Below are 17,126 nucleotides of genomic sequence, written 5' to 3'. Positions count from 1 at the left end.
TAATGTCTTTTTTGTAGATAGGGCCTCCAGAACTGAAAGCAGTATTGAAGGTGAGGTCTCTTTAATGACCTGTGAAGTATCAATAGAATCCCTGTTTCTGCTACTAATTCCCCTTTAAACTTAGTGTTTGCTTTTCCTCACTGCTTTGCCAGATGCACACTTTCATGTCTTCTGTATCTAATTTTCTTAGAATTCTCTTTATGGTTTAGAGACCCATGATTGGTTTCTGTTTGTGGGCATGTTGTGCTTCCCATGTAGACCAGCCTTGTGCAATTTAAAATATGTTCCCTGTGACTTTTATCCCTGTTTGTGTTTTAGATCCAGTTTTTTTTGGTCTGTCGTATTCTCTTTATCTACATGGGACCTACCGCACCCATTTGCACAAGAGCCAATTAATTAAGAATATCTTGGGTTTGGGCTTTAGTTTCCACTTTCAGGTTATAGATACTTTAAAGTGTGTTTGGTGTCTTATAGGGATGTACATTTCAGCTTTTATTTTAGTTATTTTGAAGACAACCTTATTATGCAACTAGAACAAGTTCAATTAATTGTAAAGAAATTTAGAGGGGTTTCAGTTGACACAACTTTCAAGGGAAAACCATAGTAATTATAATTCCTTAAAAAGTTAGCAGCATGTGTTGCCATTTAGCCGTGCTCTTGGGTGAGCAAAATCACAGCTTCAGTAGTTTGAGGTGATTGTTTGCCCACACAACTCTGTATTTCCTTGGTCCCCACCTTCTGCTCTGTGCAGAAAAGTTCATATTTATGCGCAAGAACAACAAAAATTACAGAGGAGGTTGTGGCCACTGGACTGAACCTGTCACTGTAAGAAATTCCAAATTCTATTCCATCATGTTCATTAAGCAAAAGAAACTTGACTTACACAAATTATTTATATATTCTTTTGGAATCTAGCATTAGAGCATACAGGCAGGCACCACTTTGTGAAAACTGTTATCAAGACAAGCTTTGCGTCATCTTAAAATCTCATGTATGCACCAAAAAGGGGGCTCTGATTCCCATGCACACGCCAGGCTACATACTTGTAGACATTGAGGAGGTGGGGGGAATGTGGAGGGTAGCGATGTGCAGGTTGACAAATATTCAACCCACACCTGACCCCAAACCCAGGTGGGGGAGGCAGGAAGAGCGCTGGCCAAACCCACCTGTGACCTGCTTTTATCCTGCCGGCCCACAAATGACTAGTGAGGAGTGCAATGACACATAAGACGCATTGAATGTAAAGTAACTGCCATTCCTCAGGCATAGAGGTGGGGAAGGCAATTAATGATTGACAGCTGAGATTTTTAAATGAATTATTTTTGGTATTGTTGTTTAAATAAAATAGAATTTGGGTTATAAATTCAGCCATTCAAGCTGGAAATAAGGAGAAAAGGCACAGGTTACATAGTAGATTACAGATAAAACCCCATTGTATTCTATATCTGTTATCAAAGGAAATCATTTTTAAAAATGAGAATTATTTGCCTTAAAAGTACTATATAGGAGACCTTCCTGTAATTCTGAGCTGTATGGATAAAGGGTTTCTGTATATGGTATTGTTCTTGTGATGTTTTACCTGTAACAACCCCATGCAACACAGAAACCCCTAATATACCTATCACTGTAATCTGTTCCTACTATAAGTATGAACAAATACCATTTTTTATGCTTAAATCCAGCTGCAGAACTTTCTGCATCTTTTGAAATCCTGGCAGGGGAGGAGGGACTAAAACGTTGTTACAAATTGTAACAACTTACAGATACCATGCAGGAACAACATAACCCACAATGCATTGCACTGTACTTTCCTTATTGACATCACGTGTGCAGGAAATTGTGGGGTTGATTTTGAGTCAGCAGGCTGGGGACAGCCAACTACTGTTACATTTTGAGTCTCAAAGTAGTCATCCAGATCAGGAGGAGAACAGGGGGCCAAGCTTAGGTAACTGTTGAAAAGTTACTTGAAATTATGTTTAATTTTCAAAAACCTTAAAGGACATGTAAAGCCTACAATGTATATCAGTTGGGCACATCTCCCCCACCCAAATGACATCATGTGTACTGTATACATCCCCTCCGCTTGCCATCACATGTTCCTAAAGCAAATAGCCGCTTTCACCTGGTGGCCATTTTTCCTCTGATACATAATCAGATACATTTAAATCTGCAAACAGCATAAACACACACAGACCCTTATTCAGCATACATTTCATCAAGAATACAGGCTCACACAGGCACAACTGTCTTTGATAAAAGTTCTGCTTTGTTTGAGCTGAGCTCAGGAGAGTTGGTTGGGAGAGAAAAATTGAAGCAGACAGCTAAAGCTGAGTTTCTATGGGAACCAGCAATGCCATCTCTTCACTGGCTGCTAGACTGGGGGGCGTGTTTAGTAATCTGAGCTTAGAACAACTGAGCATGCCCAAAAGCCAACAGCCAAAGCAAATTCCTGAGGGAGGGGGCCGAGTGGGTTACAGGAGGAGAAGCAAAGTGATTAAGGGGATGCTGCAGCCTTACTATTAACCTTTGGACAACCAGTGTGGCAGGTATTGAAACAAGTGTCTATTTTCTAGTGTCTCTTCATAAATCATAACCGGAAGGAACACTTGTTGAAAATAGCCCCAAACATCAGTCACTGAAGGAATTACTATGTAGTCAGTTATAGTATCTATAGTATGGTTATGTTTATATTCAACAGGTTATCGTCCACCACCTTTCTCTGAGAAATTCTTTCTTGTGGTTATTGAAAAAGATCTTAACAACCGCTCCATTTTAAATATGTGGCACCTTCACTTGAAATCTGTCCAAGCTTTTGTGGGTAAGTGTCTGTCATTTCTTTATATCTTTTAGAGATATATCCCATTCTAGTCTGTGTGGACACAATAATCAGGCAATTAGGTTTCCTGATGCCATTAGTAATTAAGCAGTCAAAGGCATTTTTACACGAGCAATTTATGTAGTCCGATTTTAAAAATAATTTAAAAGGGATAAAACATGTAAAAAAAAAATTTTAAATGTATGTTTTTGTTCCTAAAGCAAAGCCTGCTGAAGTTACGGTATCTGAAAACTTTCTTAATGTTCCTGGGCAAAAAACTGCAGAATCCTCACCTGATACGTCTCCTGGCACAAGCCCTATGACACGATCAGCATCAATTGCTAACCTTCAGACCGCTAGCAAGCTAATTCTAAGCTCAAAACTTGTGTATAGCGAACCACTAAATATACCAAGAGGTGTAGAAGTGATAAGGGCAACTCCATCAGCAGGTAAGATAAAGATTTGTTGCAGCATTGTGGAGGAATATTTGTGCATGTCAGGGTGACTCCAGAGGCTCTACAATTAGTCATCTGACATGTCTGAGTCTCAATCCATACCTAAATTGAAGCTCTGATAAAAGAAGAGGGGTCATATGTATTTGTACAATACTACACTTGTTTGAAACATTCAGTTATAAGCATTCCATTTTCCCTCTTTTGTTTGGGGTTACAGTTTTTTATTGAGTTTCATTATACTATAGGGTTCCCTCCAACTGCTGGCTTAGTATATAAAATACAGCATTTCTAGCCATATCATTATTCCATCTCCTGAAATATGTCCAATTTGCTGCCTGTTGCCAATACACCCAAGTCAGATCAGGTATGGTGTTGCATTCTCATAAAGCTCTGCTTATATCCATAAACAACCCAACAGAGCCTGGAAGGTAACCATGACAAGTCTTGTGGCCAGTTTTTTTACACCACTAAAGGACAAGGAAAGTTGAACTCCCTGAGGGGACCAATATGTTATGCACCTCCCAGTCAATCCAATTACTAAGTCTTTTCCCCTGGGCTTAAAAATCAGAATGACACACCACCATTTTACTTACTTTTCTTAGTTCTGATACTCTTTCATGCTCAGTAGAGTTAAATGTGAAAATTATACTCTACTATGCAAGCCCAAGCAAAGGGCACTGAAGGAATAGGGTAAGATGGTGGCGCTCTATTGTTTTTTTTTCTCTAAGGCAGGTGCATTTTTTCTTAAAAGGAGCAATAGCCCAGAGAAGATAATTACAGGTTTACTGGAGGGCACTCCCCTCAATGTCTTTGACCATCTTTTTTATATAATAATACAAAGTAAATGATCTCAACCACAATAAAAAAAATAGGCTACAATGTATAAGAAGAAGAAGGCTTTACTTTTCTCTGTCGCAATTTAGTAATTAAGTATAGTTGGTTTTTTTTAATATATTTACTTTTGTAAAACAGTGGGGGGGCATTGAACCCATAATTTTGCCCACACAAAACCTAAATCTAATTTGCATAGTCAGTTTTGATTAAAAAAAAAAATCTTGGACAACAATGTTTGCACTCATTTGTGCAAACACAACTCACTTGAGCTGACACTTAAACTTTGAATACGAATCCTGCAGAAAGTGCAATGGATTTGGGTGAATCCTGAGATGAATCTTGATGTTGGGTGATGTTTTAAATTTAAGTTTAACTTTTATTATGAATAGATATAATATGTGTTTTTTTTCTTACAGGCCACCTAAGTTCATCTTCTATTTACCCAGTGTGCCTTGCACCATACCTTCTGGTTACAACCTGCTCTGATAACAAAGTGCGATTCTGGAAGTGCAATGTAAAGTCATTTCAGGATGGTGAAAATGAGGAAAAGCATAGCTATCAGTGGAAAGAATGGTCTTTAATGAACGATGGACAGGATGAAAGTACCAGTTCTGTAACTGTTGCAGGAAAGCCAGTTGCAGTAAGCTGTTCTTATACAGGAAGGCTTGCAGTGGCATACAAGCAACCCATTCAGCATAATGGTTTTGTTTCCAAAGAATTTTCTATGCATGTCTGCCTTTTTGAATGTGAATCTACTGGGGGCTCAGAATGGGTATTAGAACAAACAATTCATCTTGATGACTTGATCAGAATTGGCAGCATGCTTGATGCTCGTGTCAGTGTCGATAGCAATTTGTTTGTGTACAGTAAATCGGATGTGTTCCTAAACAACGACAAACATCTAATGCCCAACATAAAGCATTTAGTACATTTAGACTGGGTCTCGAAGGAAGATGGTTCACATATACTAACTGTGGGAGTTGGCTCTAATATTTTTATGTATGGGCGACTCTCCGGTATTGTAACAGATCAGACCAACAGCAAGGATGGAATTGCTGTCATTAATTTGCCACTAGGTGGTAGTATAAAACAAGGCATTAAATCCAAATGGGTTTTGCTGAGATCAGTTGACTTGGTATCTTCTGTGGATGGCACTCCTTCGTTGCCAGTTTCTTTGTCGTGGGTCAGAGATGGAATCCTGGTGGTTGGAATGGACTGTGAAATGCATGTGTATGCACAGTGGAAACAAGGGATGACGTCTGGTGATAGTGAAACCACAGCAAGTGAAGACAAAGTACATAAATCTCAGTCTGAATTGTTTCAGACGCATCTTGTCAGTAAGAAAACTAGCGTTATTGATGGAGCAGCTATTGTAGATGATGTCTTTGGCGGCCCAACTGTAATTCAGGATGGAGGCCTTTTTGAGGCTGCCCATGTAGTATCCCCAACCCTTCCACAGTACCACCCTACTCAGTTGCTTGAACTAATGGACCTGGGAAAAGTAAGAAGAGCAAAAGCAATACTTTCACATTTGGTAAAATGCATTGCAGGAGAAGTTGCCCTAGTTAAAGACCTAGATGCTGGAGATGAAGCTGCGCCAAAACGTCATCTTTCAAGAACTATTAGTGTAAGTGGCAGCACTGCAAAAGATATGATAATTACAGGGAAGGATGTAACCCGAGAGTACACTGAAATAGATTCTATCCCTCCACTGCCACTATATGCCCTTCTTTCTGCAGACCAAGATGCCCCATATTCAATTACAGAAGAAACTACAAAGATGTCTCAGACCTCAAAATGCAGCTTTGATACTAAAGCAGAGGACCAGTATTCTGATTTATTTACTGTTCAGACCGTGACAACCGATGATTTTATTGGTTTTGAAACTGAGAAAAGAGAAAGTAAATCCAAAGTAATCAACCTGTCTCAATATGGTCCAACCTACTTTGGGCGCGAGCATGCCAGTGTGCTTTCCAGCCATCTTATGCACTCAAGTTTGCCAGGCCTGACCCGTTTAGAACAGATGTTTCTTGTTGCTTTAGCAGACACTGTAGCCACGACGAGTACAGAAGTTGTAGGAAGCAGAAATAACAACTACACAGGTGAGCAAGCAAGCAATGTAACATTTTTATGCTTTTTTTTTATATAGCACTGGCAGTATTTACAAAGATTTCACACAATTCACATCCTGCTGTCCCAGTGGAGTTTACCAAACACACACACAGATGAAAGGATTCTTTTAAGAACCCATCAAGGGTGGGTTTAAACCAGAGTACCTGAAATGGTGCCCCAGTGTCAGTTAAATCTAAGCAAACAAAGGAAGTCCATACACTCAGGGTTCCTTGTAAACTTAGTCCGTTATCCACTGGTGCAGTTGTATACTTTTTCCACTGATGAAGAGAGCATGTTGCTCTTGAAACGTTTGGTCTGTATGTGCACTCCGCAATTAACAGGTTGGAGGTATTTTTTTACACCAGCAATTCCTTTTGTGTGCTTTTTTTCCCCCTTTTTTCTTTTGCTCAGTTAAATCTTACACCCCAGCACTCCAGGACAGGCAGCATTTTTAGAAATAAGAATGAAACTAGGTGGCCATACACTGCCTGATTCCCTCTTTTAGTGAAATCTAAAATTGGGCAGATCTGGGCCAATTTGGCAACCCATGCATAGGGCCAAAGCAGGCCCTGGGACCTACAATGTGGCCTTTGAGGCCCTTCAGACTAGGACCACATCAGGGTGCCGATACAGTCCTCTTTTAATGGCAGATATTGGTCAGTCAGGCTCTTTGGAGGGCCACGTACAGGGTTCAGTACTCTTCCAGTCTGGATTGATGTTGGCACGTTTTATTGGGCTACATATGGCCATCTTTACTGATGCTTTAAAAAAATAAATTGCAACAATACACATAGATGCGCACTGCTGCATGCCAAGCATCTGCAGTGATGTGTACTATAAACATGAGTTATAACTTTTGATTTTGCTAATGCTTTTAGGGCAATGGCACACATAATGTTTTGTTGCGGCGACAAAACACCAAAAAATTGCTTGCTATAGCTGCAAGTAAAGCAGTTAAGAGTTTTAAATGTACCTTTCAATGCTTTTTAGTATGCTAGTTAGAAGGATCATCTTTACAGCTTGTTTTAAAGTACATGTAAGGTACATGTAAGGTCTGTGCAAACCATTGTGCCAGCAGACTAAATTTAGAGGAAACCAATCAAGCTGACTCTCGGATATCGTATACAACTTTAGTTGAACTTATCCAAGTCAAAATGAATCTCGATTCTACAGTAATTAGGTTTTTCTGTTAGATATTATGTTTTAATAGAGGATAAGGTAATAGATTTACTTTAAATGGGTCCTCAACCCAAGAACAGTTCTTTTGCATAATGAAAGAAAATCTAAATCTAACCACTTTCCAATATACATTTATTACAGATTTTTATTGGTTTTAAAGTTAGTTATAAATGTAACTGCAATTGAGAGCATTGTAAGTTTATCCCTATGTTTAAACACTCATAAAACAATGCAACTGGAGTCAGTTCTCTTCCCAGAAATCAGCTGGTTTGCAGCATTGTTTCAGGAGTCAGAACCAAGATGTACCTGTTGTCTCATGACCTTTTATATCTCTGCTGCTATTTGTTTTCCTGCAGCAGAATTATTGTTGGTTTTATTAACCTAAACTGTTTTTTAGGGGGAGACAATCTGGATGAATGTGGCATAAGATACTTGCTGGCCATGCGTTTGCACACCTGCCTACTGACATCACTTCCGCCTCTATACAGAATTCAGTTGCTCCACCAAGGTACTGTTTCATTTTACTTAATAAACATTGTGTTAAATATCTGGATTGTGTTAAATATCTAAATATAAAATGTGTCTATGCATGTTATTACTTCATTAGCACAAGAGGAGAAACAATAACAATAACCTATCAATTAACATAATATATCTTTTTAAATATTTCCATTTATGTAGCTGTTTTGGTTGAGAACTTTTACCTAGATTAGAGTTTTTGACTACACATCCCAAGTTATCTTTTGTACACAATAAAGCCCTTGTCACTAAGACCTGTAATTGCAGTTTTTTTTATAGCCCATGTGTTTGTTTCTTTACTTATGTTTTTCATTCATGACTTCTAGTTTTATATTGTGTTTCATTTCTTTGATTTTCCAGGCATATCCACCTGTCATTTTGCTTGGGCATTTCACTCAGAGGCTGAAGAGGAGTTAATTAACATGATTCCTGCTATTCAACGTGGTGATCCACAGTGGTCAGAACTAAGGGCAATGGGTATTGGTTGGTGGGTCCGTAATATCAACACACTCAGAAGATGCATAGAGAAGGTATTTTCAAATGTGTCTAGATTTGCAATTCCTTACCTTCTCTAGGAGAATACTTAAACAACTACAGTTGTCTGCCATTTATCAGTATGGTATGCTACTGTTACTAATTGGCTCTCCCAGTTAGTTAGCCCACATTAGTAACTTGGATAGTGGACAGAGGGCTAGTAAACTACTGTATGCATTAGCAGTGTCAGGCCTTATGACCCACCATAGAACCTCACCCTGCTGCCCCTACCACCCTCTAAGTACACAGACTTGACATACATCAAAACAAATGGTACTCTGCATCTTAAACATTGATGGAACTCAGTGTTTGTCATATCTAGTATAAATAAATCTAAAGCAACTGGACTTGCTTTAGATTTATTTATACTAGATATACCATTACCTAGGACGGGTGAATGAAAATCTTCATAGTCAGTGTTTGTATGTGGCTTTTTTGTTCTGGATTACAACTCCCAGCAAGAAGTGCTGATATATATCAGACTATGGAAAAGATTTCACGCCTGTCAAATAAAAGTGTACTTGGTTTGTAAGCAACACGTCTACCAAAGTGACATTTAAACATGGCACATATTGATCAGTTGATCAGAAGCTGGAAGCCTAGCCCAGCCAAGAAATACCCCAAGGCCACCCAGGAACAACCTCTGTCCCTGACCTTCCCTCTAATATTTTCTTTTCCCTGCTGGGCCATGGGCATGAGATCTGGCTATGATTAGCAGAACCTTTTTGTAGTTTGGGAAAAATTATGTATACTCATAAGCTGTGAAACTTCAAAAGTATATAAATACTAACACAACTACATTTGTCATAAACTAGTTTCTACATTTCTAAAAATTGTAACCTTTTTACAGTTAACATTTTAACAATTTTGTAAACTTTTGTATGTAATGTTATCCTTTTTTTTTTTTAATCCTTTTCCTAGTCTTTAAATTTATTTAAAAAAGAAAAGTGGTATGATTTTTGTAATTACACCTCTTATCTTTTCCATTAGGTTGCTAAAGCAGCCTTTCAAAGAAACAATGACCCATTAGATGCTGCAGTTTTTTACCTTGCAATGAAGAAGAAGGCTGTGCTTTGGGGTCTCTTCAGGTAACAGTCACTGATTGGATGTCAGTGTATATTATTTAACTTTTTTTAACCTGATCAAAATAAATACAAGTTATGCTAAAACTGCACTCTGTCCTTTCAGTTAAAAAATAGCTTATTTTTAAGTAAGCATGTAAGCTTTATGATAAATAATCTTACAATTAATTAGTTGGGTTCAAACTAGAGATGCTAAGCCCCCCTGTTATGATTCTGTTGACTTAGAGATAAGCACAGCCCATTGTGTAGGGGGATAAACTGGGCCCTGGGAAGCTAATTTTATGCCACACAGGAACCAAACACTGAGTAACTAAAATAGTTGCAGACCATACAGCAGTTGTGGGGACTGCTGTATGGTAGTTACACCAGTGCTGGATCGGTATACTGAATATTCACAAGAAGAAAGTTAAACAAAAAATTAGCCTAGACATTTTACAGCATATGGTTTGAACTTTTGTAGCAGCCCAAGACCCCCCAGGCCTTCAGCATTGAAGATCATTACCTCTAAAGTTGTCTCTGTTGATTCTCATTACATGCTCTGGGTTTCTGTCAGTTTTGTGAGCATAGGGACTCCATTCTGCATCAGAATTAAAAATGAGCCCATCAGAAACTATTGCAGATTCTGCATATTTCTCCTAATCTTCTATCATTTTCAATGACTTCTAAGTTTAGCTTCTATACAGCAGCCAATAATACTCTAAGCATTTTAGTACCGTTTGTACACACAAGGTGGCCTAACAACACCAGACTATTATAGGGCTACTGAACCTCAGGTGCAATAATTTCAGTATAAATGCAGTGTGGCTTTCTGACGTAAGCTATAATAAGGATGGCTAGATAGCCATCCTTATTATAGCTTATGTCAGAAAGCCACAATTGCATTGCTTTTTACTAATCTTTCTGATCTACTGATTATGTGTAAATATAGTTTATGTATGTGAGTTTATAGGTTGTGTGTGCTGGGTTTACTTCTTCAGCTAGAAGTGCTTGTTTTAAAACTTTCTGCACTTTCAAAAAAAAAAAAATTTCCCCTAGATCCCAGCATGATGAAAAAATGACACAGTTCTTTAGCCATAATTTTACTGAAGATCGATGGCGCAAGGCAGCATTAAAGAATGCTTTCTCGTTGCTTGGAAAACAGCGTTTTGAGCAGTCTGCTGCCTTCTTCTTACTGGCTGGCTCATTAAAGGATGCTATTGAGGTATTTAAAATCCATTTGAAAACATAATCTATATTAAGAAACCATCCTACATCACTGTTCAAGCTTTTTTTATTCACTAATTGTAATCTTGTTTTTTTTAAGGTATGTTTGGAAAAAATGGAAGACATTCAGCTGGCAATGGTAATTGCCCGTCTATACGAATCAGAATTTGATACATCATCAACATATGAATCTCTGCTCTACGAAAGAGTATTGGGATGCCAGAAGGATGGTACAAGTTTCTGCTGCACAAAACTGCACCCTGATCCCTTTCTGAGAAGTATTGCCTATTGGATAATGAAGGACTATCCAAAGGCATTAGATACTCTGCTGGAGCAAACGCCCAAAGAAGATGATGAAAACCCCAGTAAGGAAATATATCCACCTTTTCATTCATAGAGTGCTGTTTCATCTGTAACAGTTAATGGTGAAATGGCTTTTGGGTTTAAAAACAGATATGCTTTTTAATCACCAAAGATTCTCACATTTAAATGTAGGTTATAGTGCATAGTTCTGTAGCTACCACTTGCTACTGCCTACTGTTTGTTTTTTGTCTTATTTTGCCACTTTGTGAAAGGTGATTGAGGTGACTTAGGGCAAGTGTGGAAATTTTTGTGGAGAAATAAATATGAAAGTTAAGAAAGGTAGGGTTTGAGTTAGAGACAATTGAGTGCCCCTACTATTTTACATTCCAGGAAGTCTGTTTAATGAATAATAATAAGTTTATTATTGTATAATTTTTTCTTAGTTCTTATCAAATCATGCAATCCAGTGGTCTTCAGTTTCTATAATTACCTTCGGACTCACCCTCTGCTGATCCGCAGACATTTTGGAGCTCCTGAAGCAACCACAAAGAATTATGTGGATGAAATTACACTTATAGAAAGAAAATTGTTTTTCACTACTGCAAATGCTCATTTCAAAGTTGGATGTCCCGTTCTTGCACTAGAAGTTCTATCAAAGATTCCCCAACTAACCAAACTATTTCCTATTAATGAGGAAGATACAGGTTTGCCTTTGTTTGGCAAAAGCAGTGTACAATCTGCTAACAAACTTAGCATCAATAGAGAAGTAAGTGAACCAGCATCAACATTGATAAAAGTGACTGCTTTTGAAGATTCTACTTCCAATTTTGACTGGGGGTTGTCAGCTATGAAGGTAGAGGATGAGCAACTTCAGCTAGACTGGGGTGATGATAAGGAAAATGAAACAGATGATGATGATGACTTACAATTGAAAACTCTTGAAAAGAGTGATCACAAGATAAAAGATGTAAGCGAAAAGGTGCAGCCAGCAGAAATCATATCTGGTGGCAACGAAGTTGATGTGATTGCCGAACAGCTCAAGTTCAGAGCATGTTTGAAAATTCTCATGACTGAACTTAGAACTTTAGCTACAGGACACGAAGTAGATGGCGGAAAATTGAGATTCCAACTCTATAGCTGGTTGGAGAGAGAAATAGCTGCAATGCATAAAATATTCAACCATGAATCTGACAGTAAAGATTATTCAAGTGAAACCCATGAATCCAGTGAGATTTTAGATCCTCAAGAAGAAAAGACTGATATTGGATCTTATGAACGGCATCAGATTGAACGCCGCAGGTTGCAAGCCAAACGTGAACACGCAGAGAAACGAAAGCGATGGCTGCAAAAAAATCAGGCTTTGTTAAGGGTATTTTTGAGCTATTGCAGCTTACACGGTGCACAAGGGGGTGGCCTGGCCTCTGTACGGATGGAACTTAAATTTTTACTGCAAGAGTCTCAACAGGTAAGAATGACATCTATTAGTTTGCTTTAATTAAACTAGAAACTTAATCCTGTTTGTCTTGTTTTTTTAAACTGCACCTAAACTGCAGCATCTACCCTATCATGGCACCAATGCTTTCATGAATCACTGGACTGCTCATGGACTTTAACATACCTCCACCCTGCCATTCAATTGGTTGGGTGAGGGAGAGAGAAGTATATCTGGGAGGAAATGTGTAATTTATATGATGAAGTATCTAGAGATTTGTTTTATTAAATTTTGTCAGTCTTTTTCTTAATACTGTATATTAGTAAAAACACCTATAAAGGCTTTTCCACATGGGCAAATAACTTTTCTGTCCGTCCTACTGCATCACTTTTTTCAAATTTTGACATTAGTTAAACACTGGCCTGCAAAACATGAAACTTTTTTGTACAAGTTCTGTCTTTGTTCACCAAGTACAGATGCCTTGTTTGACTTGCCCTGAATCCCACAAAATAGCCCAAAATTAGCTTTGCACTACAGTCCTCCGTCACTTGATATATAATTTTTCTTTTTCATTTTAAAGCAATAATGAGCTAATGTATAGCAGAAAACATTAACTTCACGGTGTTGAATTGAAATATGGGCTTTAGCATTACAAATAACCTATAGGGGCATATTTAGTATAATGTGTAAGCCAACATTACCGGTAATGTTGCCCTTAGCAACCAATCAGGAATTAGAAAACAAAGGCAAACAGCTGATTGGTTGCAATGAGCAACTTGACTTACACAGTACAAAAAAATATGTCCCATAATGTAGTCTCATATGCAAACCCTAAGTAAAATCAGTATTGAACTGAAATATGGGCTTTAAGATGTAACATCATCTTATATGCAAATTCATTACATATTGCCAACTGCCCTGCTGTAATGTCAATATATCACATGGAGTTGACAATCACTAATGTCACATCTGTCCTTTAGTGCAGACATTATTGAAATTAAAAATTAGAGAAGAATTGTTTTAGAGAGCAAAAAAATGCTTTAGAGCAGTGGTTCTCAACCTAGTGGTCGATTGTTGGGGGTCACCACAACATGAGGATCTGTATTAAAGGGTCGCAGCATTAGGAAGGTTGAGAACCACTGCTTTAGAAACTTATATTGGTGTATCTGTTAGAAATAGCCCTTGTTTACAGTAGAGAACAAACACACACATATATATTACATTGAACTTGGCTTAATTTACTCTCCATTAATTTTGACCTGTTTTTCCTTCAGATTTTTTTGTTTCCCAATTCTGTCCCTTGTGTTTCTTAAATATGCTTTTGTATACAAGTCTCTCTTTGAATGTGAAAATATTCTTTGCTTTCCTTAAAAGATTTTTTACTTGAAAATGGCTTATTTATTGTAAAAGGAACAAGTACGGGTTGCATATTAAATTCTAAACAAATATTACCTGCATCATAAGCGCTGCTTTATTAAAAATACTTCATCCAATATCAATGAATTAACTTTGCCTTGGTTATTTTTTTTCGGCAGGAAACTACAGTAAAGCAGCTTCAGTCGCCGCTTCCTCTTCCTACAACACTCCCCTTGTTGTCTGCAAGTGTCGCTGTAACAAAAACTGTAATTGCTAACCCTGTGCTATACCTGAATAATCACATCCATGATATTCTGTACACTATTGTACAAATGAAGAATCCTCCCCATCCGGATAATAAAGACCCAAAAGTAATTACAGGATATTATTCTGTTAATTTTCTTTGTAGCATCAAAGGTGCAAGAAGGATTTGGAGGTTGGACCAAAAACTATCCCATTTTTTCAGTCCCTAGTCTGCTCAAGGGTGCTGTAGATTTACATGACATAATTTTAATATAACCTATAACCCAGTCAATGAGATTCTCCAGGTGGGCCCCAGCACATTAGCATAACCTTATTTCCACAATAGGCCTATATTTAAAAAAACCTATAACATCTGTATGTAATTGCTGTGAGAGTGAACCAGGAGTCTCTGGGTCTGTGGTGGACACAAGGAGTTCAGTCCACCACTACCAAACACTGCTGTATCTTAAGTGGGCTAATCCTGTTGTTGGCTGATAATTCTTTTTTTTTACATGAGATAAACAAGGCTAAAACTACAAACAAATAAACTGTCTGGGCAAAGGCTCCCTTATATTACCTGACTGGTTATACTGACTGAGTTTGACACGTATAATGTGCCTGATAATTCTTTAGATGGAAGCTTCCACAGGATTTAATCAGATGCAGAATTATGGTACTCTTGCACAATATATATAATATACAGTTGCCTGAGTTTTAGGAAACAAATACCATATAGTCACCAAATGTACATTCACTCTCAGAACTTAATACTTAAAGGACATGTAAAGCCTACAATTGCCTAGAATGTATATCAGTTGGGCACATCTACCCCACCCAAATGGCATCATTTGCACTGCATATATCCCCTCCGCTTGCCAGCACCCATCACATTTTCCTAAAGCAAATAGTAGCTTTCACCCGGTGGCCATTTTTTCTCCGATACATAATCAGATACATTTAAATCTGCAAACAGCATACACACACACAGACCCTTATTCAGCATACATTTCATCAAGAATACAGGCTCACACAGGCACAACTGTCTCTGATAAAAGTTCTGCTTTGTTTGGTAAAGCTGAGCTCACACAGCTAGAGCTGAGTTTTTATGGGAACTAGCAATGCCATCTCTTTACTGGCTGCTAGCTAGGGGCGGGGGAGCGAGTGGGTTACAGGAGGAGAAGGAAATATAAGTGATTGAGGAGATGTTGCAGCCTTACTATTAACCTCTGAACAACCAGTGTGGCAGGTATTGAAAGATTTCAAAGAGGCTGTTCACTGATTACATTTTTGTGTGTGGGGTTTACATGTCCTTTAATGAAAAATTTGATTGAGCTCAGTTTCAGCCTCCTGACACAGGCTCAAATAAAATATAGATTTTTGACTATTGAATCTTAAGAGTGCTGGAGTACTGGATAGTTTATATATTGTAAATTGTTTTTTTTAATCATTATTAACATAAGTATCTTTATTTTTATTTAAGGTGGACACACTTCATTTGTTGGGAGCATCTTTGTCTGCCTCTATATACCAAGCTTTGTGTGACAGCCATAGTTACAGGTAAAAAAATTCACAACAGCTAAATGCATCAATGAAAACAGTGGCACCCCAACTACTTCTAAACATTGATCAGCAGTTATTTATTTGTGCAAAATCACATACAGCTGTGGTACATTATATTTATTTACACAAATATAATGTAATTTCTGTTATCCATGTTTGTTCTTGGATAGCTTATTTGTGTCTGGGCTTGCAAACACATATCAACACAAATCTTCCTTGTGCTGTATTCACCTATTCATCTCCCAGACCAGTAGAGTAAATACCATACCATAATACCATACACCTTTATAGTGATAGTTGTGCTATTATTATTATGCAGTTATAAAGCATTAATGTATTTCACAGTATTGTAAAGTAGAGTATACATTGAACGTACGTACGTACAAAATATAAGAGGTAAAAGAGGTCCTGCTCTAAAGTAGTAGGTAGATGACACCAAATATAAAATTGGCTTCAATATAGAAAACTGCGCAGTGTCTGACCATTTACATGCAGACTGCATATTTCAGATACATCGGTTCTTGCAGATCATTTCAGAAATTGGATATATAGTTGTGTAAATGCATACAGCAAAATACCATATTTTTTTCATCACACTTCAGCCAAGTAGGAAGATGAGAAAATATAGAAAATGAGGAAATTAATAGTAGATATTATGGAAAGACATTGAAATAAAATAATCCTGCAAAATAAAATAATTCTTTCAAAAGAAAATCAAAAACACACAAGGCAAGAAAATGGTTCCAATTATGTCCAGTCTTTATACAAAACTGAAAGTCTTTATTCAATACATTATATATGTCAAAAAACATTTCTAACCCCACAATCAGTAGCCAAATGCTTTATTCAACACATTACATAAAAAAATATTATTTTTTTTATTATAGTAATTTAAAGTGCAGTGTTTATATGCTTAAAGGGACAGTATACACCTAATACAACACCTTTTCTAAAATTTAACATTTTTTTTGCATTCTATTTACTATTCAAGGGACTTTCTTTACTTAATATGTATCATCAAGTAGGTAACATAGATAAATCATAGTTAGCTAAAGAAAAGAACTAAGGGCAAGTGGAAAGAGAACAATTTGTTATAGAGAATGTACAGATGCTGCTTGGGGAGAAAGAAATAGTCATGAGTGGAAAAAGAATTGTAGAGTTAGATATTTTTCTTTAAGAATATGTTCAGATAAACTGAGGGGAATAGATATGAATGCTATGCCAAGCAGCTGTGAGCACAGTGCAGAGAAGGCTTATGTGTTGGAAAAGTAAACAAGTAAATGTGTACTTTGATTTACATTTGTACCTATATATGACTATATGTAGTGTCCAGTTATAAAGATGCAGCATGCCTACTGTGTAACACTGGTTTAGAGAAGTTTTCTGTAGTAGAAAATTTTCATTGCTTTGTTTACTGTTTAGCTGTGTGTTAGAAAAAAAATATTCCTATTATCTTTTTTCCCAGTGTTTTTTTTCCACATTTTTAAAAACCTTCCCAA

General features: G+C 37.4%; 1 protein-coding gene across 10 annotated transcripts in view; it reads left to right on the top strand.

Moving 5' to 3' along the window:
* dmxl2 (Dmx-like 2) overlaps positions 1–17,126 on the top strand; it is a 74,019-nt gene that overhangs the window by 33,991 nt on the left and 22,902 nt on the right. For 6 of the 10 annotated variants that reach the window (XM_031897648.1, XM_031897647.1, XM_012958600.3 and 3 more), the window contains 12 exon segments: positions 18–50; positions 2,699–2,818; positions 3,037–3,264; positions 4,521–6,206; positions 7,793–7,903; positions 8,275–8,444; positions 9,439–9,536; positions 10,566–10,731; positions 10,834–11,098; positions 11,480–12,501; positions 14,004–14,195; positions 15,548–15,624. In XM_031897648.1, the coding sequence (XP_031753508.1) occupies positions 18–50; positions 2,699–2,818; positions 3,037–3,264; positions 4,521–6,206; positions 7,793–7,903; positions 8,275–8,444; positions 9,439–9,536; positions 10,566–10,731; positions 10,834–11,098; positions 11,480–12,501; positions 14,004–14,195; positions 15,548–15,624 (4,168 nt within the window). 10 annotated transcript variants of the gene reach the window in all.

This window comes from Xenopus tropicalis, chromosome 3, assembly GCF_000004195.4.
Source record: "Xenopus tropicalis strain Nigerian chromosome 3, UCB_Xtro_10.0, whole genome shotgun sequence".
Lineage (NCBI taxonomy): Eukaryota > Metazoa > Chordata > Amphibia > Anura > Pipidae > Xenopus > Xenopus tropicalis.
This window is presented reverse-complemented; position numbering and strand designations above follow the sequence as displayed.